Source organism: Cygnus atratus, chromosome 4, assembly GCF_013377495.2.
Source record: "Cygnus atratus isolate AKBS03 ecotype Queensland, Australia chromosome 4, CAtr_DNAZoo_HiC_assembly, whole genome shotgun sequence".
Lineage (NCBI taxonomy): Eukaryota > Metazoa > Chordata > Aves > Anseriformes > Anatidae > Cygnus > Cygnus atratus.
This window is the reverse complement of record NC_066365.1, coordinates 59,168,164-59,192,368: the sequence shown is the minus strand read 5'-3', so window position 1 is coordinate 59,192,368 and position 24,205 is coordinate 59,168,164. Positions and strand designations below refer to the sequence as shown.

Genomic DNA, 24,205 nt, shown 5'->3' with positions numbered 1-24,205 from the left:
ACTTGCTATAGTCCAAATTACCCTGCAAACTATGACAGGCCATGGATACAGTCACAGATGGTTAAAAATGGGGCTGACGCTCTCAGCACTACAATCCCTATATAAGCAAAAGCAAAGCTCCAGCCATAAAAACACAAGTCTTTGTAGCTTTTATTCATGCAAGCTTGTATTTTCTCAAAGCAGGCCAAGAACCAGGATATTTTAATACAACTAAGATTCTTTTAATTGCCAGAAAAATGTTTAAAAATTGAAAATAATATTACTTGCAAATTTTACTTTTCAAAAGTTAGATTGATGCTTAAACACAGAGAGCATTGTACCAAGAAAAACAGCAGGGGATCTCTTCTGCAAATTAATTACTTAAGACAAAATGTTCCCCTTGAACACTCCTGCACTGCAGATCTTTTGTCCAGAGTGTCACTACTGCGTATTTCGTATTCATTCCAGGCTTGGAGCTCCCATCAACATTAAAGGATTTTATATGCAAATTGATTACTTTTATAAGCTCTAGAGCATTCCTGGAGTAATATTACATTTTTTAAAAATTAATTCAATTCTCAAGAGCTGCATATTGTTTCTCCTCCTCCCCTTATGAAAGTTAGAAATGGAAACTCAGGTGTTCACCTTAGGTTCACCTTCCTCAGAAGTCACTGCCAAAGTGAGGAAATGCACCAAAATGGGTTATTTGTCTGATCCAGCACCGCCACTGACTCATGCATAAAAAAGGATTCTAGAAGACTGAACGTAAGGTGACATATCTTAGTGTGTATTTTATATATACCTATGATTCTAATGTTTGTGACTGTTGCCAGTGGCTACCTAGAGGTAAAACTGGCTTAAAAAGCATAGATCTTGCTGTAAGGCTCAGGAAGAAAGTTTGTACAAACATTCCCACTGTGTTTTAGAGGATAAAATCTACATACATTTACCCAGCTTAGGCTTTCTAAGCAAGTTGAATGTTTAAGAGCTATTTAAGCCTTTAAAAAGTAACGCTAGCTCTCATATAGAGAGGCAAATCAGAATGCATATACATATAAAATCTGAAGCACTGAGGCACAGTATCAAGGCATTATCTCACACTCCAATGTATTTATTTAAGGCAGAGATCATTGAGCCTTCCCACTGAGAAATTCATATACCAAAACACCCTTAATTTTTCTTATTGCTAGGTAAGGGCTTGACCAAACCCTGCTCCTGCAAAGGATTCATCCTCACTTACAGCCACTGATAAATATTTAGCCAAGACAATATTGTTTTCCATGGTGCCTGTTTATTAGAGTTTCCAGTTCTATTGTGGTATTTTATTGTATTAAAAAGTGTTTACGTGAAGTTGCTTGTCCCTGTAAATTGAAAACATTCAGGTTCAAAAGAACTAAATTTCCTCATGGGCAAATTTCAATGCAAAACCACAAATGATCTTTAGCATGAATGGGTTTGTGGACATTCCTGTGGGTTTGCAATATGTTTGCAACAGTAACCCTTAAAGGAAAATATTGTTTGACTTTTGTGAGCTTTCACCAACTTTGAAAGAAAATATCAGACCCTGATTATTTTTTAAAATGAAGCCAATTTTTTTGTAGTTTTGATTAAACGTATGAACAAATGATTGCATGTCTGTGAATACCAGTTAAATTTGCAAGGTCAATTCTGCATGAATTGACTGTCCAAGCTGAAAGCATTATATTCTTATATTTATATTAAATGCAGATCCATTGATATTGAAGTCATATATTGGTGTATGAGACAAATTTGATGCAAAAAACATTTCAGAAGCCTGTAAATTAAACTGCAGGAATTAAAGAGAGTTATTCCTCTCTGCCTGTAATTTCATCTGCAGTACCACTAAAGTCAGAGTCATCTGTTAAACACTGGCAAGGTGGCTACATTAGTTCCTGTCAGAACTTTCCTAACTTCTCCCTCCACACTGTTGTGGGCTCACCTTGCCTTGTTTCTTTGCATGAATTCTGCACAACTGCCCCAGCTGGGGAAAAATGCAGCTCCGATCTGAACAGGAAGATTTTATAATCAGTATTTATGTACATGTGCACACAAATCTACGTACACCATACATGTGTGTATAGGATACCTTATATATGATATGTCTTATTGCACCCAGCAGTGTTAATAAAGCCTTGTGTAACCTCTGGCAGGTCTGTGCATGGTTCCAATACCATCACAGTATGAGACCCAGGTTTGAGATGTACAGTTCAGTCTGGATTTTCTTCTGAAGCAGTCTGCTGAAACTAGCCAGAACGAGTGGCAGTTGGCATCCGAGAAGCTCTAAGGGCAGTTGGACTTCTTTCTTACAAGAAATATTGTTCAGAGAATTTGAAACCATAATGGGGAAAACTGTACTTTGGATGTCAGAACACACAGCAGCAAGAAGGGTAATTAATGATGGGAAGGGAAGATTATTTTATTAAGCTTGCTTATACCTCCTGATTAAGAATGAAAGAATAGATCAGATGGAGGCTGAAAAAGCAGGGGAAATGAGTGAGAGGAAGAGGAGAAAAAAAAAACATATGCAGTTTACAATTACCACTTTAAAAATCCCAGAACAACACATATTGGGTCATATCCTGATCTCTGTTGCAGCTGGATAACTTCCACTGATTTCAGGGGAGTCATCCAGGATTTGCACCGATGTGGCTGAGATAGGTATCTGGCCTTCTAGATGGCCAGTATATCCACAGATGTATTTTAAAGTAAGAGTAACTTTAAATAAGCTCTCTTTAGGCTCATAAGCTTTTACAGCTTTCCTTTATCTTGGGAAAACAGGCAGGGAAGGAAGGGAGAGAAAGCAGTAGAGGGGTCTTTAAGTTCTTGCATCTCTGCCATAGAAGCTACTTGTAATATATCCCAGTTCTTTATGCATCACAGGGTACTAAAAGTCAACACAAGTGTTTAGTTTGGGCCATAAAGAATCTAAAAAGAGAGAGGGAAAGATCAGGATGGCAGCTAAACTTCCAACTATTTACAAAATAAAATTACAAACCAGCATTCCACCTTTAACAGGAATGACACATTTATTGCTTATTCTGTAGCAGTGAGAGCACTATTTATTGTCTCTTAAGGACGATGTGGCAGGTTAACAATGCCTTCAGTTTTACGCTGGCAAAAAGAAAGAAGCTCGCTAATGAACTGACCTGCCCAGCTTGTTTAGGGGTATAATGATTTCTTAGTGGTATAGTACTCTGTGAATAAATATCTCCAGCTAGCTCGGTATATTAATACATAGGATTTGTAAAACTTATTTTTTCTGAGGTTCCTTTTCTGGGGTTGGAGGCAATAGAGGCAGGATTACAACCGTTTGAAAGTTAAATGCATCTAACCAATTTTAACTTCATTATACTGTTCTAAAACTGTCTCTAAACAGAAGAGATGCTGGATTTACAAAACTAATCCAAAGAACAGAAAGTGTATTGAGGGTATTCACAAGCACTGCATGTCAGCTTCCCTCCAATACCAAAGCTGTGTTCTGCGCTCCAACACCTACCTTGCAGGTGATTTGTCTGAGACTGCAGATGGGGCTTCCTTTTGGAGGTGCATTTCTCTTTGCTGCTGTTCCTGTTCTCTGCTGGTTTGGTCTGAGGAGGGTCATCATTTGTAGTCAGATATTTGAGAAGTTCAGAGCAGGGACGTCTTTGTGGCTTTTGCTGTTGACAAATGCTCTTTGCTTTATTGCTCCATGAATTCTCAGTCTTAAAAACAGGGCATAATAAAAAAAAAAAAAGCAAAAATTAGTGAACTGAACCTTATCAGAATGGATATAGGTTTTCTGAAGAGATGAGATTTTCAATGAAGTGTTCAGTCTAAGTGTACTAGATCTATGAGCTGTGAATAATTGTTTGCAGAACAAGAAAAGAAAATTACATTTAAAATTCCTAAATGACATTTATACAGCTTTTTATTTCATTTCTCCAACATTTCAATGTTCCTACTCAGCAACATGTAACTAACAAGACCCTACAGCGCCTTTACTGTGAACAAAAAAATAAGTTGGTTTAAACCTTAATTTGCTGCTGATTGCTTGAGCCCAGTATTCACAACTCTCTTAAGTATCCCTAAACGCTCCGTTTTCAGTTACAGTGAATGGCAAGACAAACATTGTTTAATACTGCCTGCTAACAGAATTATGTCAGAGCCACCATTCTAGCCAATTAATGGCTGATATACATCTTTTGCCAAGAATCCAGTGCAATTTTTCTTAGCTCAGACAGCTGGTAAAATGGCAGTCCCGCATCCTGGAGTCACTCATAAACAACACCAGCCCATCAGCAAATTTTATCGTACCCCCTGCTACTCTGTGTGCCAATAAAGTAGGCAAGAGTAACAGACGGTGGGACTACAGCTGAACTCTGCCAGAAGAAAAAGCACAAATGAAATATTCAGAGCATAAAGGAGCTCAGGTGATTTTCCAGAACCCAGTCTATAATCTGTTCACGTTTTTGAAACAGTTGCAGGATAGTAGGCAGATTAATACCGCACATACAGATCTATTGCTTACTTGGTTGCTGAAAGCATAAAAGACCTTGTTACAGTTTTTTTTTTTTTTTCTCTTATTATAAAGATTAAGTTTGTACCTTAACAACCACAGGGCTTGTTCTGATCCTGTGATTTGTGTTTGCATGGTTTTGTGTGCTGAGACCACTGCATTCATTGTAATTTAGCTGAGTGTTGGCTGGAGCCAGCAAGAGCTTCTTAAGCTACAAACACATCAGGGAAAGGGAGGAGGAAGGAAAAGAGTAAAGTTATGCATCTTCATGGATTAAAATGACTTATCTACATTTTTGCTTAGTTACTTAAAATTAGCTATATCAACTTCAGCAAGCAAAGTACATTAAAACAGAAAGAAGGGCTCAATATTCCCCAGAGCAAACAGATTTCATTTTCTTGTGAGGCTTGGCAGCAAATTTTTGTTCCCTTTACTGCAGTATACTGCAGGGCAAGCAGAAATGGCAGAGGCCTTGGATTGCTAAATCCAAGGCAAAGCAAAATTCTCGGTGATCTGTTTGACAGAAGAGGTCTCTCTGATCTAAACACAGAAGTTAACTTTAACAGAATAATGGATGCTTGTATCTGACTGCTCCTGCGGAAGTCAGGGATAAGGGGCTTTCACCAGAAATAGAATCACATCTCAAACTGTCTTTACAAAGCAAAAAGCATATAAGGTTTCACCCACATCCTCACCCAAGACTCGGTTTTGCCCTGATTAGCACTAAGCTGGTGCTTACTGGTCAAATCAACATTAAAGGCACAAAATTAGCCCCACATCGCACCAGACTCAATGCGCATTTCTCTACAGATCACCCAAAGTGAAGTCTAAACATACGTAGAAAAGAGCCCCAAGAAATGTAACATGAATTAAAAACCATTACCCTGACTTATTTGAACAGAATAATAAGCAAAAGTGTCAGTCATTAGCACAAGAAACTCAAAAACAATCTCTTCAATCCACTTTTTAATTGATTCCCTTATTAGTCATCCTACCACTGTTTTGTGTTTTTTTTCCCCACTTAAGTTTCAGTTCTTTACTTGATTTTCCTTTTCAGTCTATATGAAAAGTCCAGACCTTACTGTGACTACATCATACCCATGCAGCGGGTAGCCAGAGGCACATCCAATTCCTGTTAAACAGTAGGAAGGGTTCTTACTAGAGACGGCTCTTCTGCCTCCTGGGTTGGAGGGGTGCCGTCGGGCATTGGGGAAGGGCTAGCGTCATTTTCATTGGTCACATCTCCATCTGTCAGTGCATCAAACGAAGGCAATCCATCCTCATCCACGGGGATGCTGTCCAGTGTCTCAGTGAGAACCGCTAGCAAGTTCGCCTCATTCTCTTCATCTATTTTCTGTGTGAGGAGACAGAAAAAAAAACACAAAAAAAGTGGAACCAGATGAGAAGACAAAAGGAATGAAACAATGACTCTGTATGTGAACAAGCAGTCAAAACATCGTTAAACTAGCTTTTGAAACAGTAACCTGCAACAGCATCTCAGAAGATGTAATTAAGTGCAATAAAATTATCCGTCTTTGCATTCAAGAGAAATCTCTTTGCATTTGCAGTATATTGCTCTGGTTTACCCTTCTTCCACAATTCTTCCTCCTACCCAGCGTTAACAGCGATAAATAATCACACCGGGATTGCATTACAGAACGCGCCGAAGCTGCTGACACCGAACGATGGTGTCAGCCCAGGCTGTCTCCTTCTTTCTCTCTTCAACACTGCGCACCAGCTAATTGACCTGACAAAATTACAAGAATCACAGAGTAAGACAGCTAATCAGAAGACCAAAATGAATTACCAGAGAAACCTGGCAAACCTTGCTCACGCATGTAGCCCGGTGTAAGAGAGGAAGGGTTTCCCTTCAACACGTCAGGAAATACTTGCTCCAAAAAACAAGCGAAAAACTTCTCGTTCCTTAGCATTTTTGCATAAGACAAGCAATCAGGACTCATATTGTAAATGGCAGATTCTTTGGGTTTCTTTTAAATGAATGTATTAAGCAGGTTGCCTTTGAAGTTCTCCTTTCGAGTTACATAGTTTGAGTGCTCAATGCAACTATTGTATGCATTTATCTAATTCCAGCTGCAATTATAAAAAGTAGATTAATTCCTAATCAGATGAGGCTTTAATGTTAATTTATATTGGATATCTTCTTTCAGAAACAAGACTTCTTTTTGTCAAATTGAGTAAATTTAAATACCTTCCAATTTTTTAATGAAATGTAGTCCCTGCTGTAAATTAAGGTACATATTTTTGGAGTACTAAGAGTTCTGAGGAATAGAATTGTGTAAAAATCATTACATTTATTCTTCAGAAAGAGTGGAAATTGATCTGGACAGATCAATTATCTAGGATTTTTAGGCTGATCCTGGTGCTATTAAAATAAATGAAAAGCCTTTCCCTGGTTCCAGGGATCCGATCCAAACTCAAGGATATCAGCTGGGAGTTTTTCCACCCACTTCATAGTGGCTCATCGCACTCCAGTTCACACTATGACAATGATTTCAGCTAAGTTCAAATCTCACATTTGAGAAGGGAACTAGCAAAGAATACAGACGTAAGTCAAATAAAAGCTCACCTTATAATAAATAGTGTTAGAAAAGTCAACATCAAAACATTGACAGTAACACCTCAGAAGAGAAAAAAAAATCAAGTGAACCTGGGTGTCCCCTCAGCATGACTTTTTCCTGCAATGCTGCATTTACCAGGCTCTAAAGAGAGATGACCATAAACCACACAGATAATTCCTCCTGTCAGGCTCCTCTGACAAATCAGCCTCGCAGGTTCTTGCAGACAAGCGTCGTCTTCTTGTTAGAAAGCCACAAATTGCTCTGGTGCTTACAGCACCATCTCCCAGGAATGAATAAACACTCTTGCAAAGCTAATGCTAAGGAGAAGCACTCAATTAAAGGGCCAAAAGGGGCTTGACCACTGAGGAAAAGAGTCGAAGTCTATGCATCTAGTAATTTCCACCATACCATGTAGAAATATGCATAGTGCCATGATAATTCAGATGCTTTACTCCACTGCAGGTGTAGAGGGTATGGAAATAAGCAGAGGGAGGCCACCTTGTGAATAAAATCGTGCTCCAAATACAGCTTTTCACAGTCGCTATTTGGGAAGAAAAGAGGAAAATTAACAGTGTCACTTTCAGAAAAAAGTATAAAAAGAGGGTATTAGGCAAAGAAGCACTTTGCATCGTAATGAGGCGGAATGGCATAGACTTCAGGCTCTGGCCTGAAATCACTGCCCCAGGTGATTTGAGGGGATTCTGGCTGCCCCCCTGCCTCCGCAACGGGAACGTCCCCAGCGAGTCCAGCTGGTAGGGTGCCCCTCCACCCTGCGCCACTGAGCACTTCAGCACATAGAGCTGACAACAAGGCTCCAAGTGTTACTATTTCTAACTGGGAATGCCTCCTTTAATAATAGCATGCCAGAAGAAACCCTGATATTTGCTGTTAGCTGCTTAGCTCTCATGCTTTAAACAGACATTCAAGTGCGCTGACATTCAAGAACAGAAAGTTGAGTGGACACTGGTCCTCATCACAGCAATTTCAATTAGTTTTGTACAAGTTTCAACATTCAAACACCCCAGAGAAAGCAAAGGATGTGACAAAGAGGACTCTGTTAAACAATTAATGTCACTTTCCATTATTGCTTCAGTCCCAATTTACAGAGCAAATAAATCAAAGTCACCACAGATGAAGCACACTAGCTGGCTAACACATGTCTATTCACAAATGACATGGCAGCAGGAACACATTAGTCAGGAAAATGACATTGCAAGATAACCTTTTAAAGGTTTAACTATGCTATTGCTCCTAATTGTCCTAAATTACTATTTATAAAGAAACACATTTATTAGATACAGCAGAAACGGGGCTGAGGAGAGATGCAGAGAGAGAGATGGTCGGGCACATCACCGTCTGAGTAATAATCACTGAAGCAGCAACTTTCTGCTTTGCTATCACAGCCTGAGTCGTGGTGTTGACAGCACTGGGGAGAAGCAATGCCGTGGCCAAATGCAGGATATTTCACGGTTTCAGTGCTGTCACGGTGCAGAGCAGCCTCCAACCTGCTCACCAAACGGACTCAGATTTAGAAGGACCATGAGCACCTTCAGCATCTGCTGAGGGCAGTGGAAGTGAAGGGTGCTCGGTGCCTGAGTACGGCACTCAGAAATCCACTCAGCTGAGTTCTGAGCTTTCAAGTTGGAAATTATTTGCTTCCGTCTAAAGAAGTAGCTGTGAATTTTTTAGACCACCTGAAGGAAATGCAGAATGTAACAAAAAGGGGTGGAAGACTATCTCACATGTAAAGCCATATGGCAAACACGTGGGATTTTTAAGCTCACGAAAACACTTCATAATGACTGTATTTTGCTAACGAATGGAACTTTTTAATGCAGAAGCAGTTATGCATCACTTCTCAGCCATGTCACATGAACTTCTGAAAATCCTTCGTTGCTGGTTTAACATAAAGACAGCGGGGCCACAGGGTTTCTTGCTCCCTGTAAATTTCCACCTGCCTGAAGGAGGCAGGGAACCTGAGCGTGGCACTGCATGCATGTGCTTGCATGTATCTGAGTGCTAGAGTTTCTAGCATATCTAGAATGATACTTGCTCTGAAGAAAATAAGATTTGGCACTGATGTCACTGTGTACCAAAAAACAAAACAGGGAAAGCTGCCTACTACTGTAAATGGCCGGAACACCAACTGATCCTCCAAAATGGCACCTAAGCACCAGGAGAAGTTTCTAACTGTGCTCTTCTGTGTTTTCAAAAGTTTTGCTTTAATCTTTAATGTTTCTACAGCACTAAAAATAATTCTCTGTCTGAAAACACTTTATTAGTTGTGTAACAATCTTATTCTAATTGGTTTCTGCCTTCAGTAAAATGTCTCCAGAGATATTGTCTCTTTGGCCAGTGAAAAGATCTAAGAAATTAGGTGACAATTTACCCACACAAAGGTATTTAAATCCTCTACCCTTGGTAATTCCTTCTCCTTTGCTTATTCTGCCTATTGATGGAACTGGGTTCACCTGGTGGTTAGTGCTTCACATCTGCAATACAAGTTATTTGTCAGCAATCCCATTACAGAGGCACACCCCTGGGGCAGGCATATTGAGCAACGTTGTGGTTCTTCCTTAGATTTTTCTTCCTTAAAACAATTGTGCAAAATTTTAAAACGACCATCCTTACCATCACCAATCCCTTCCTGAAAACCCCAAAGCCAGCGTTCAGAGGTCCTGACCCAGGACTCTGCTGTGGTTCTTCCGCAGTCAGCGTGGGTATGCCGATTCACTCCAGAAGAGGGTCTAGCCCATTACACATAAAACTTTTTTTTCAAAATGTTAATAGCATCTGCAACATTTTCCCTCTTGTTGATTCCCCTCCGCCTTTCGTTTGTGGTTATCGCATGCACAGCTTTTGCTTACGATACCTCAAGGAGGGAAATTCTGTGATTCTGTGAAATCAGTTAGCGAATGATGATGATGCTCTGAAATTTCTCCACTGATGACTTGAATGATGCAGAAGCCCTTCTTGATTCACACGGAAAGATTAGGGCCTGAACTGCGGTATTAATCCAGAGCCCTGGGCTGGGAGCAGTGGCAGCTTGCCACATCTTCATGAAAAAAACAGGAAACTTTGGGACAGATCCGCAGCTGGCAGAAGCTGTCACAGCTCCAGCAGGCCAGCTCTGTGAGCAATTCGGAGCAGCCAGGTGGGTACCTGAAGTCACAAGGGATCACTGTTTCAACAGATCGACTCATTTCTCCTCGGTAGCCTAAGATCTATTCATAGCATAATTAACAAAGAAAATAAAAGATTTTCCTCCAGCTGAAAATATCTGAGTGATCTAAAAATACTAATACATTATGGCACTACTTGCGAAAGCACAAAAAATGACTTGGGAGCACATCTGGGGCTTCCAACAGGATTTAATTCCTTAATTTTGGAATAAGCTTGTCCTGAAGACTCACAACACTAGGAGAAATGAGAGGTTTTGCCCCTTTTTATACATAAGGATGCAGAGGCATTGAAAAGTTCACCACCACCACCACCCCAGCCCCAAAGTGCAGGGGTAGGGGCAGATTGTTTCTCAGCCCTGGCCCCACAAATCAACCTCTGCCACCCAAGGATGAAGAGCCACAGGCTGGGCAAAAGCCCAGGAAAGGCAGGAGGGAAGGGATCAGGAGGCAGAGTTGGACTTCTTGTCCCAGCCAGAGGAAAATGAGGGCTGAGGCCAGGGGTTGCTGATGGGAAGAATCCTACCCCAACTTTTCCATCTTCTAGCAGACGGAGGCAACCTGCTACGCCACCGGCACAGACGGTGCAGTGATGGAGATTTGGCTGCCTTCACAATGTCCTGTCCCAGGCACATCGACTTTGCCTTGACATAAGAGCTGGCCGCCCCCAGCAGTATTGCTCCACTCTACCTGTTCATGTTCAGTCCCATGCCATTATATATTTTGAAAAGTATTTTAACTTTGCTTTTACTGTTCAGCTGCTTTGCAAATCCTTAGGCGTCCTGCACTGTCTTACAGAAAAAACCCACATGATGCATTTGCATTAGAACGGTTTTCCAAGGTCTGTTAGTCTGGTCCCCAAGAGACGTTCCCATAATTGAAATGCTTAAGTCCAGAGCTATCAATTATCTTTAAAAACAAAATGGAGTCCCACTAGGAGAAAATTACAGCCAGGTTTCTTTATATGTAGTAGAAATGTGGGGATTAATTATCACCACCCCTGTGAAAATGCCTTTAGGGTATGGGAAGGAAATGAGAGATCTCTTCTTCTTCTTGAAGGAGACAGATACACTCACGCGCCGCACATGCACCTGCAGGCAAAAGACAACTTGAACTGAGAGATCACATTCTGAATTCAGCAGTCCCACTGCCCAATGTATGGACCAGGTATGTACCTCATCTGATGGACACACCACGTCCTAGTATTTATGCAGTAGCCTCAGTCCTGCTGGGTTTCTGGAGATGTATACTGACCTGAAGAAATGTACCTCTGCGCAGGTACAGAGCGCGCTCGGTGAAATGCTGCTCCGCTTGTTTTCAAGGAGCAGGCGTTTTCTGAGCAGAAGGCAGTATTTACACAACTCAAAGTAACAACATAAAAGCAACTATATTTATTATTATCCATATACTCCATACGGTGTGTATCTGTGGTCTCAGACACTTCTCATGTTTATTCTTGGTATTTGAACCCGGGTTATTTTCTCTCCAAAAGAGAGAGGCGCTGACCTGACATTGTAAGATGTCTGTCAAGTACCTGGGATTAAAGCAGCACCACTTAAAGCCATGGCACGCGCCATTTGCCAATAGGGTTTTCTTTAAGATTTTGCCCTTGATCACCTGAAGTGATGCCGCCACAGCTCCTGGGAGACAGACAATCTTTTCAGGTGAAAAATCTAACCTTTTTGCTACAAACTAAACATGTCAGTTTAAAAGAGCCTACTAAATATTCTTCTAGCACAAAGTCGCTTGTTTTATTGCTTCTAACGAGTTGTTGCAGTTCAGAAGTTTCCATTACAGCCTGGCAATTAAGTTTCTAATAAACTGAAGAGCTACTAATTGACTTATTCATCTCCCAAACTGAGGATCCAGCCAGCAACCTGTAACACGTTTTACATCTTCTGACCAAAATTCATTCACATTTTGCAAGCCATTTCGATTTCATTTGTGTAAACTGCGTCTTTCCCCTCTCTGATAGTAATCTTTGATTCTGGGGAAAAGGCAAAACAAAAATTCATCCAAGAGCAAGCTATCGTGCGCTGCTGGCTGCGTTAGCGGGACCAATGATAAGATATTGCTGTGCTTGAATCACTGCACTGGTGGTAGACCCAATATCAAAAATTTATGGTAATTGAAACCACAGAATCTTTGGAAACGCAGTCAATTTGACTCAGTATCAAAAGGTCACTCTATTCAATTTATACTCAATGCTGAGCACTATATTGAGAAAACACCTGAAAGCAAATGATCTTATCAGCAGTTTGTGCCTCAACATTTACTGACAACATAGGCTAATTTGCTGATTACTAAATAAATGCCTTACCTGTGTTTTGCACTGGTCTAGCTCACCAGAGGGGCTCTTTACCTTGGGCAGAACTTGACCAGGAAAGCACTCCCTGCTCTGAGCATTAACCCCACCTCTGTCACGCTCGGACGTGTAGGATTTGTATGGCAGCCTGCTGTACGGAGGCCTTCCCCGTGCTGTGCTACCTGACCCAGCCCCTGCTCTCTGTGCCCCGTGTGCTTCATTTTCACGACAGAGAACTGCAGAGGGAGGAGAAGGCCTAGCGCGTCGTCGCCAGCTCCAGTGTGAGAGTTTGGGCAGGCTGAAGCACAAAACTCTGCCTACATCTCCGGTGGGGGGAAAAAAACAAGAGCAGGGGAATTGCAGGAGTGTAAAGGGAAGAAAGAGTTGGATGAGGAGACAGAGAAAAAAAAAAGAAAGGCCGGGAGTTTCCCCTCCCTGGAGTGACGGGGAGCTGAACCTCGCTGCCTCCCCCCGCTGATGGGGATGCAGGGCTGAGCAGGGGACACGGCGAGCGGGCACCGGGGGTGGCACAGCACGGAAAGACAGACAGATGGACCTGTATTAGCCGTTCCCCCTGTGGGAGCAAGAGGTCAGGCAGGCTGACTGCCAGGCTTGAGCGGCACACGGTGCCTGTCACACATGCCTCCGTCCCCGTGCAGTCACTCGTGCACGTGACAAGATCCTGAGCAACAACCCACACGGAGATTTTTAATTATTATTCCAATCCTAAAATGTACGGCAGGGTAGGGAGTCACAGCTGCTGGCTGAGGGACCCCATCCAACAAGCTCTGATAAGAAATGAGCACTGCAAGAAGAGGCAAGGGGAAAAAGAAAGGTACAGGTTACTGCGGGAGGTTAGAAGACGTTTGGGACTCTCCTCATTGCAGAGTTTTCACTGACAAAGTCAGCAGTATTTCAGTCCAAACATTCAAGCACTGCTTGCTCAGATATATTTATTTACTTGATTTATGGTACATGCCTACACTAATCTCTCTATGCACTCACGTAAAATTTTTCAACATTTATGTACCTTTGTTAGGTTGCATGGCATGTTCGGGGGAAAAAAGGAGCTACATATATTTTGCATCGATTATTTCACACACGTAATTGATGTAAAAACTACTTTTTCCTCTTGATAATGACAGACCTCTCTAAAAAATGCACTTGAGTGTTAGTACATACCCTTCCTTTGAAAACTATGAAGTGTAATCCTGTCGCTTTTGTCCATTCTCTATTTCAGTGTTGCATTTGCTCTAGTTTTAATTATATTGGATGCGTCAGGACGTCTATCATAAACCCTACTTCTTTCTAGAGATTTATGACTACATACAAATATAAATTTCAGGGGAAAATTATATACAACACACCAGATAAAAGTTTAAATATATTTTTAACTTCTCCTCAATTACACGGAGACTCTGTTTTGTGCAAAGAGAACACACACACATACAAAAGTTTCTTTTTAAATAGCAAAATAAGAGAGACACTTACATCTGGTGCTTTTTTTTTTCCAGAACACTGGAATTTAATTTGGCTGGGAAATTAGCATTTGTGAAGTATCAACGTCATTAAAATTTTATGATGTTTTAATTTATTAGTGTGTTAAGCTTCATCAAACCTTCCCACCACACCTGTTGAGCAGGCACTACAAACATGAGGACTTCAGTCATGTCTCACAGGAGAAAAACACAGGTTTTGCTTAGACCTGCAGCATGAAAGGATCACTACATTGTTAATACGCCTGGGCTTCCCATACATTTTTATTGTGATCTAACTGGATGGCTGCCATATGGTCTCGTTTCCTACATGCTTCTGAGCTGGCTGAAGAGAGTCTATTCAGGCTCAACACAAAAACTTGTTTACAAGGCTAAAGTCGCATTTACTGTATATCTATTACGTATGCAGCTATACTCTGGTCTTTAAATATCACAGCAATGTCCCCAACATCCTCCTGGTATGTCCCAGCAGAAGTGACGAGTGACACATGCACCATTGTAGAGGTGGCTTAGCTAGATAAACAAAGATAAGAAAAATGAGCCTTAAAAAAAATGAGGAAATCACCATGAAGAGGAAAAAAATTTGTCTTTAGATATGTGCACTCTACTCTTATCAGACTAAAATAGCTTCAGATAGACTCAGAAACTTTGCTGCAGCCACTGTCGATACTTTGTCATTATGAAGAGATGTGTCTGAATTTTCAGCTGGTTAAGCATTTGGACTAGGTTAGATGTCTCATAATAGCCTTAACTACATATTTCCTTGATTGTCACTATGTGCTAAGGCTTTAATGTTCTTTTAACGCAATTTTGTGTATGTGAATAGAATCATAAACTAGAAATGGTGATTTTAACACAGAAAACATCAAAAACATATAAAGATCACAGTAAAGCTATCTGTTGCAAAACCTCCTATATAGAAAGTCAGTCGTTGGCTCATTTCTAAGTTTGCTGGAACTCGCTAGTCTTCAGAGATAATATTGATAAAATCTGGAAATGTAAAATAAACGTAGAATAAATGGTACGTAAATTGCAAAATAAAATGTAAAACTACCTTGGTAGTTTATGCTCAAACCACCTTGCTCATCTACCCTCAACCACCCTAGCAGAGTTACGTAGTGCATACACACTGGGGTGCACGCTATAGTTCCTACAGCAGTTGCCTCTCTTCTATTTATTTCCTAGTCAAAATTGAATACATTGCTCCTGCTCTGATAGCCTTTTAAAACTGCAAGTTCTTGGCCACCGGTCTGCTGTCTGAATGAGGTAAAAAGTTGTATTTTCCTCTAGAAGACACTGATGCTAACAAACTCTTCAACATCAGAAATGGTGAAAATGAGCCTGGGCATTATTTTTTTTTGTGCTGCCTCTTTAAAAATGACCCCTAACAGGCAATCAAGTCCAGCTGTAGCTATCAATGCACTAAATATCATATTAATTAGGCTGTAGGTTCCTTTAGGCAGGGACTGTCTTTTTGTTATGTGCTCACATGGTCCCTTTCACACTGGTGTCCTGATTTACAATCGAGCTTTGAGATGCTGCCATGGCACCTACAACAAATAATTTTGCATACTTCTTTTTAATCCTGCTAGTAACCGAAAGAAAGAGAACTTGGGCCCAGATGTTCAGCTGCTGTAAATTAGGGCCTCTCCACAGGTTTTAATGGAGCTGTGCAGATTTACGCTAGCTGAGGATCTGGTCCTCTGCTCTTTGGGTTTGTCAATGAGAAGCTCAGAGCAGCACCTCCCGCCTGCTGTACCAGTACCAGCCTGACACTGGGACCAGCAGCAGCCCAGCCAGGGTAGCCCAGAGCCCACTGAGGGCTAATTCATCCTGCTTACCACGTGAGTTGTGCAGCTGAGCTCTGCGCTGCTATGACTAAGAGCAGTTTAAGCATAGCTTGGGTGTACCTAGCCTATGATGTAGCAGACCCTGTGCTCACATTCACTGCTAGAAATACACTGATGTATCTGCTTGCGGCAAGCGCTTCCTCAATTTAAAAGTTATCCCTGCTGAAGTTTACACAAGTTATAGTTCGAGCCTACCTAACTGCCAGATGCACAGCAAAGAGTTTTTTAGCACAGCATATGCCTAACCCTAGGAAGGAAAAGTAAATTGCAGCCATGTGAATACTACAACGGAGGTGGAGCCCTGCACGTGACTGGTTTCAGTTCCAGCCCAGTGCCACAAACCTTACCGTGCCCTGGGAAAGGAGAACATGTTTAATTTCATTTCTGGAGGCAGAAGGCTGGAGCCACCTACCACAGCAGCGCGACCTCTGCTCCCGTGGATGGGACGCTGCCAGCACGCCTGGCACAGCCTGCTGAGGGTGAGCAGTGGTACCGCTCCTGTTTAGGCAGCAATAAAACCCTGTTTTGTAAACTGATGTAGGGATTACACGCACACTCACACCACCAGTGGTGGTGGTGGTGGGGGGAAGCAGAGAGAGAAGAAAGTAAGTATGGTACACTTCATCCTATAAACTAGAGAGGGGAAAAAAAAAGCCCTGTGGTATTTCCAGTAAAAAGAAGCTATCTGTAAGTGAATAATATTGCACGGTTTTATATGCCACAAGCACTCCAAGCTGCCAGCTTAGTATTTCACAACAGCCGAGGGCCTTGCTCCCCGTTTCGGCAGCGAAGGGAGCCCCAGGCCTGCAGAAATGCTGCTTGGTGAGCGTAGCACAGATGTGGCATTAGGTTCTCCTTTGGATTACAACGCCACAAACCAAACGCAACCCGCCAAAGTCAACGGCTTTAAACCAGGGCAGATTACGCTCGTAAGTGAGAAGCAAATCGGGCCCTTTGTGTCCGCCCTCCTTTCCCCAAGAAAAACGAAACCCACTCCCTCTCCCTCAAACACATCAACAGCAAGAGCCCAAGCTGCGAAAGTTCAGCTTCACCACTGGCATGATGTTCATTTCCATTAGGCTGGGTCTATAAAACCCTCCTCCTATTTCTGCCCTTCCACAGTTTCGGAACAGCGAAGCCTGACATGCTGTTCTCTTGCAAAGCCACGCCGAATATTGGGATGTTCGAAAAATCTATACGGAGAAAGCTCTTAAGACAAGACAGGCTGAACGTTTTCGCCACAAATGGTTTGTTTCAGCTATCTCCCTTCCTCATGTACGGCGGAAATCAGACAGCTTATTGGCTTAACTTGTTAGGCCAGGTTAAAGGGATGCGATGCTGAAAGGCTCTTACAGAAGCTTACCCTCGGACTAAAAATAGCGGGCACTAGAGAATTATCTTAAATACTACCAAACTTGTTCTGCACTGTGAATGCAGATAACTGTAATATGTTTCCATTTTTGGTAGTTTTACAGCTTTTTAAAGTTATGCTTGCTTTAGCTGACTATTTAATTAGTTTCTGATTCTATTTGCCACTTTTTCTCTCAGAGATATAGCCTGAGGGGTACTTTGCCTATGAATCCTTTGTATTTAGCAGTGTTGCTATTGTTAAAATCTAATGAGCTGTTGGATTTGCCAAACACTCGGTATAGGTACAAACGCCTCTTTGAAATATAAATGTTTAGCACATAGCAAATAGCAAATCAAAAGATACTCTAACGCTGCACCCGTGCTCTCTCATTGCATATCTCATCAAAAGAGAATAAAAATAAAAATCTGCTTTATTACATTTAAATTCTGAAATTCCAAACTGCATGTCTGAATGAGACATTTTTAGCTCAGTGCCCGGGCCTTTAGAAGAAAACTAAATGATTTTTGGTACTGTAAGAGGACTCGCATATCAGCAAGGCTCCGTAGCCTAACGCGTTACCCTGCCAGTCAAACTGTGGGGCTCTCAGTACTTTATCTGGGGCAAGACCCTTTAGTCCCTAATGAAGCCATCTCATTTTTAAACATAGAGTCTTTAAAAAAAAAAAAAAAAGCTACAAGCAGTTCTCTTTAAGTGGTCTTAAGCGGAAAACCTATTAATCTCACTGAAAGCCATGATAAGATATCAAAATAGTAACGCCAAAGCAAAGCAGAAATGTTCTCAGACTGTATATAAATGCTACTCCTACTACAGCCAGTCTGAAATATATCAGTCCTATTGCTGTTGCCTCAACTCTCGGCACTTCTGCACGCCCCACCATCGCTGGGACTTGCTGCCCAAGCACAGATCAGGAACTTTACAGGAATCCCGCAGCAAGTGCCTCTGCATACCAGTTCCCACCCGCAGCCCTCCACGTGAGGTCTCAGGTGCTACAGCGGTCTGGGCACCAGAACGAGTGCCGCAGCAGGAGCACTACATGGAAACTGATTCAGGCACATATTTTGGCATGTTTTCCAGTATTTGTTCCTTCCCATCAAGACTGGTTTTACCACAACTTTTTAGTACACATCATTTCTAATATAATTCAGAAATGTAAAAAAAAAACAACAACTTGGGTAAGGCCAAGTTCTAGAAACAGATGTCGGGCAAGGTCAAGCTAAAACCCAGCTCTGTAGCTGAACCAAAGTTTCTTCCCTATTGGGCAGACATCTCATCTGACTCCTGTAGAGCTGGCAGAGCCTGTCCTCTTAGACACAATTTTTCGTTGACTCTCTTGCAGGGTGAGAAATGTTTCTGTTCTTAAGTAGTAGTGGTATCCACAGATATATGCCCCTGCCTTTATAAGCTGAAGCATAGTGGCATAACCTAGCCACAAGTCTTGCAGTTGGCATTAGAACCATCCATATGTCTTCATTTGGGAAGCAAGTTTTCATTTTTGAGTCAAGAGTTAAGTTCACAGCCTCTCTGTCAAATAAACGACGTGTCTGTTGTCACCGGGCTGCTGAGCAAGCCCTGCCTTGAAAATATGCACTCAGTGATTTTAGCCGCCTATTGCTTAGCCTTCCCTTCCACAGTCAGGCAGCAAAAATAATACTCTGTCTTCGTTATTATGATTAACATTACTATCCATCTCCCACAATTTCAGTTTCTACTGGTTTTGTGTGACATTGGCACTACCAAGACAACAGCCCTGTTGCACTAAATGATCTCCAGTCACGTTGTAAGGGAAAGGATCCGCACACAGAACTTGCAGTTTAAGCAGACAAGATGAAGAAAGGAGGATTTGAATCCTCGCTATACAGCAGGGGATTTGATGCACCGAGATTACTCAATTCCTCCAGGTCAGGGAAAGCCGACGGGTGCAGGCCAGCGCTCCGACCAGCAGCAGCCTCCCCTTCAAAGCAGTGAGCACATCTCACCAACACCAACAGTACACGTAGTCCCTGGTCCACAGCACTCGGAGCCAAGCTTCCAGCTGACAGAAGAAGACCAAAACATGGTTGTCTAGAGCACTGAAGTCACAGCAATGTGACTAAGGGGACGCTCATTTTGTGCCTTCATGGAGCCTGGCGATTCCGATGGTTTTGGTACAACAAAGTCCCTGTAATATGTGCCCACGTTACCGTCGTTCCTGAATGGGGTTTTCCAATGAAAGTTAGCAAAGAGGTGGTAGTGAGCAGACACAACAGAACAAGGGCAGTGTGCCGTGTGTGTTGCCTATACCGGAAAGTCACAGAGACACCAGGGTGAAGTGGTGCACGTTCAGCACTGCAGCACGCTGCAGCAAAGGAGGGAAGTTTGGACCAGAGGGAAGGAACACAGTCACGGCTGAGTTCAGAAGCAAGCATTGAGACTGTATAGCTTATCCTCATCAGCTGGACCCAACCCTCAAAAGGTCGGAAGAGGCTGTAATAAAACACAGGAGGAAGAGGCTGTAATAAACCAGCAATTCAGCAAGTGTCTTGGAGGAACGAAGGGTTCACAAAACATATTGTCCTCAGTTTTCTCTTTGCATAAATTCCTTTGGGAAGATGAAAACCAGAAAATATCAAAAGCAGATTGGATAAGTCATTACTTGTCCAGATAGACAAGGAGAAGGGTTTGCCCCAAGAAAAAATAAACAGGAGAGAGTGAACAGAGCATTCAGCAGAGCTTCATCTCAAAGATTTCCAAATTACTATATACCAAGTAGGAAAATACTTTACTTAAGAATTTGGGTGGTGTTTAGAAGGCAAAGTATTCACGAAAGCAACCCCTCTTCATTCCCATCAACCTGCCTGTGGGCCCCAAGGAGCTGAGCCCTGCAAGAGGACAACGCATTGAGCATCTGCAATGTCTGACCACATTCCGGGAAGAAAAACAGAAGAAAAGCCCTGTTGCATTGCTTTTTGCTGAATACTTTATTTAATTATTTTCTTTTGCTAGTGAAGAGACTATACTTCTGCTCCTTCTGGATACAGTTTTAATAGCTCAAGATCAGAGTTCTGCAGTTAGGAACCTGCTGAGCTGAAGTAGCAGACTGCGGTGTGGCACTCGTTTGTGGACTTGGTGTGTAAGGCCGTCACCCACCACAGCCTGCAAAGGTCGTTACAAAGTCTGTAGGAAGTCAGACAGCAGCAACAGAGGGAGAAAGTGTCTTTGGCACAGGATCAGGGATAAAATACTTTCACAAAGGTATTAGTGGGATATCAGACAGAGTGAATTGGAATTAGTATGAGGAATTGTGCCATTAGCACCAGCAACAGATTAAGTCCTGATGATTTTCCTTGTATATAAGGTAGAAGAAGACAGGGTAGATATTGTGTGCTTATTGAAGCGAGAAGGTTAGAGATAAGATATAATCTAACCAAATCATGGAATACAATTTGGGAAGATACTCAAGAGTTACGGAGTCTGAATTAGCAGGTTTGTCTAATACCTATTGGCACAATTATGTCCTGATGCGAAACAATTATTGGATTCTAGAGAGGGAGAACATCAGGTGAAGTGGCCCTAATCCTTCATGAGCTGAGTAGCATTTGGGACCAGGAAGGACACCTGCACATACCCAAAGGCACAAGTATTCAAGAAGTAGGAGGCAGGCATCTACAAGAACTCTGCAGTGTACAAACTTGGCACTGGGAGATACATTTTCTTTGCACACAATCCAGATGGACTTGAACATTTAAATAGCAGTCAGCAATATTTTGTAGGTTTTCTTTCCAATTCTATGAACCTCTTGACTCCTTTGCTATTGAAAAAAAAAAAAAACCAAACATATTATGGCACACTATTGTTCTTACATCTTCCTCACACAGTTATTTTGCTACGGTCTTTTCCATGAGAATGGTTTATCAGCTGCAAAGTTAAAAAAAAAAAATCATTTTAGAACTGCACAGAGCATTTGTAATGAAAATTGAAGATGTGCAAAATTTGTCCGAGATCTCATCTTAAGGCCTCTCAAGAGAACCTCAGCTAATTCATGCACGGTTGCTCTGTGAAATGCAGTTGTTTGCAAGGAAACCTGCTTTTATTTTTTTGATGTCAGCCAAACTCATTCTGATTTGACTCTCTGGGATTAACAGTGATGAGGACTAATGTGGACTGTCTCCAAATTTCTACCACTTTGATTTTCAAAAAGATTTTTTTTTAAAGTTGGGAATTCTAAAGACATAATAGCAGATGATGAGTCTTGGTCAGAAATGACTACAGAGTATGATGCACTTCTGGACAATACATTGAAGGGATTTCTTTATAAGAAGAAAGACTGATTTTAGGAAGGAACTGGGACAACCTAACCACTCTGTTGAAAGGGATGGAAGGGCAATGAGTTCTACGGTAGGATCTCTTCTTTTGCTGACTCAGTGAAGACACATTTGTCATTCAAAGACAAATTAGAAAAGGGCATGGATCATGCTACATAGATGCTCAGTCTCAGTTATCAGCCAGGTACAGGCAGCTTCCAACGCATCTACCTCCAAGTGCATTTAAAAAAAGGCAATCTCTTTTGGTGGATGTGGACAGAATGTCTTTGTCAAAATTTCAGTTTGAGCAAATACTGCAAAGCGGTTTAACACGGGGAGGATTTGTTCCCACAGAAATTGACACAAATTCCTTTAGGACAGGGGCAGCCACCCCAACTGCATAGCCTGGATTGCCAGGAGATAGAATTAGGGAAACTGGAAGATAACACTGTGGCCTAATGTAAACTCTTAAATCTGCTGTAAACAGAGCAGTAACATTGGCACATAACAAAACTGGTATCTGTCATTGCACTCCCAGAAGCAGGTGTAGGAAAGGACAAGAGACATGACTGATTTTTTGCTCATCCCTGTGCATTCTAGCCGGGAAAAAAAGGTATGCTGACAAGCTGTGGTACATAACCAACGTTACATTAATGGAGGGCAAGCTGAGATGGTTGTGTAGAGGAGAATAATGTGAGATCAAGTGCAAGTGTCCCATTTTAGGCTCCTGCTAAATGAGCAGCACAACTTGGAAACAAGAGACTTGAGACTACAACATTCCTGGACTTTACAGGCTGGACTGACAGAAAAGCCCAGGACATACACACACAACTCTTAAAAGCTCCTGGCATTCCTGTTGTGCCAAGACACATCTTCAAGAATATTTATATACACTTATTTTCAAAAACACATCTTATGTTGAAGTTTAGGGATAGGCCAGCATCTTTTTATGGCTTTGGGTTCAAAAATCTAAGTCTCACAAGTCTAATCTTGTGGGAGATCCAGAAACAGAACAACCACCCTCATGCAGCATGGGGCTCCCCCGACAAACCTTCTTGGGCCTGGACAGGGTCCCCAAAGAGGCAGTTCAGGTGTATCTGAACTGTGCTCACCAAGCAAGTGCCAGGAATGGGGTATAAGGCCATTTTGATGATTCGGTGGAGAATTAGCCCTCCGCAGCCTTTGAGTTCTAACCATCAGCTTTACTGCAAGGTTCCCGCATTGTTTTCCCTGTGTTGCTACAGGAAAGGTGTGCTCCTTCTCCGAACAGAGCCTAGGTGAAACACCAATATTGAGGAAGAGCTAATAAATCCACCCCGAGCACCAGTCAGCACTATGCAGAGACATGCTTTTGGCCCTGCAAGAGCTAATCCTGATTTAGCTGTAGGAGCACTTTGTCAGTGCTAACAAGCTGTGTCTGACTAGTATAAAAGGGAGTATGGCATCTTTCAAATGCCAGTATTTCTTAGCTTACTAGGCCCAGTCCTTTTTTTTTTTTCTCCTTCTTCCCATTAAGTCTGGAGATAAACAAGTCTCCACGTTGGGATGTACTAGTTAAGGCAGCTTCTCTCCACGTTTGGCAGTCCTAAATCATGATGCCATAACTGCAGCTTCAAGCCAGCATCTGCTAGCTGGGTTGCAGGTCAGAACTTTGTTCCCTGGGCTGGGCAATACCAGGAGCTGGCTGCGAGGAAAAGGAGCCCTGTTACACAGCAGTGCTCTCAGGCCTCTAAAAGAAGAACAACTTGAGTAAAACCTCACCTGCACGCCCTGAGAATTTATCTGAGCTCTTATCTTCTTTCACTACTTTTGCTCTTCTACGTGCACACCATTAAACAGAGGTAGGCTGGTCACTAGTACATACAAAGAAACTATCCTGCTACTACAGGGTTTTTAGGTATTGCTATGAGACAAATAAATAAGGACTGTGTTTAGCAACTGAAAAAAAAAAAGAAAGGAAAAAAGAGTGTGGTCCAGCTCACAATCAAGGAACCTGGCATGTCAGCTACTGAATGACCATATGAAAGCAGTGCAATTAATCTTAATTTGTGAGATGAGATTTTCAGGAAGGTTAGGTATCTATGACTAGTTTAAAAAGTAAATGCACAAAGAAGTAATGTGCCACCAGAATTGTAACAAAAAGATTGCACGGAAAGTTATACATTATGGATGATTTAGCAATATCATAGATAGCACAGGCTCCAGCAAAAAGAGTGAAATCATCCCTATCTTCCCATTTGTTGGCAGAATTTTAACAAGGGGCTCCTGGGAGCTCTTGGGGGCTCCTCCATGGCTCAACAGACAAATTAACTCATCAAAGGGAAGGTAGGGATGATTAACTAACAAGAGCCCCCTCCAGCCCATCACTGGCACATGGTTATTTCACCCAGATGGTGTTCACCTATGTGAAACTGGTAATGACAGTTTCAGATCAGATTTACAGAAAAACATAGATAATAAGGTGATGCAAGAGTGACATGATAAGCGTTATTGGTCTGTGATGCTCTAGACTGTGCCAGAGGCAGCAGAACTGTTTTGTAATGTTAGCCTCTGTTTTGTAATGCTATCCTCTCCACCCGAGAGATTTCCTGCTGCAAATGGGAGACTCAGTCTCCAGAGAGGCATTTGACCTGACCCTTCCTATATGAG

General features: G+C 42.0%; 1 protein-coding gene across 1 annotated transcript in view; it reads right to left on the bottom strand.

The window, feature by feature from the left end:
• Positions 1-24,205, bottom strand: part of PPARGC1A (PPARG coactivator 1 alpha) — a 64,832-nt gene that overhangs the window by 25,719 nt on the left and 14,908 nt on the right. The window contains exons 3-5 of the mRNA XM_035552892.2: positions 5,655-5,849; positions 4,584-4,706; positions 3,497-3,701 (exon numbers count right to left, since the gene is read on the bottom strand). Coding sequence (XP_035408785.1) covers positions 3,497-3,701; positions 4,584-4,706; positions 5,655-5,849 — 523 coding nt within the window. The remainder of the gene's footprint in view (positions 1-3,496; positions 3,702-4,583; positions 4,707-5,654; positions 5,850-24,205) is intronic.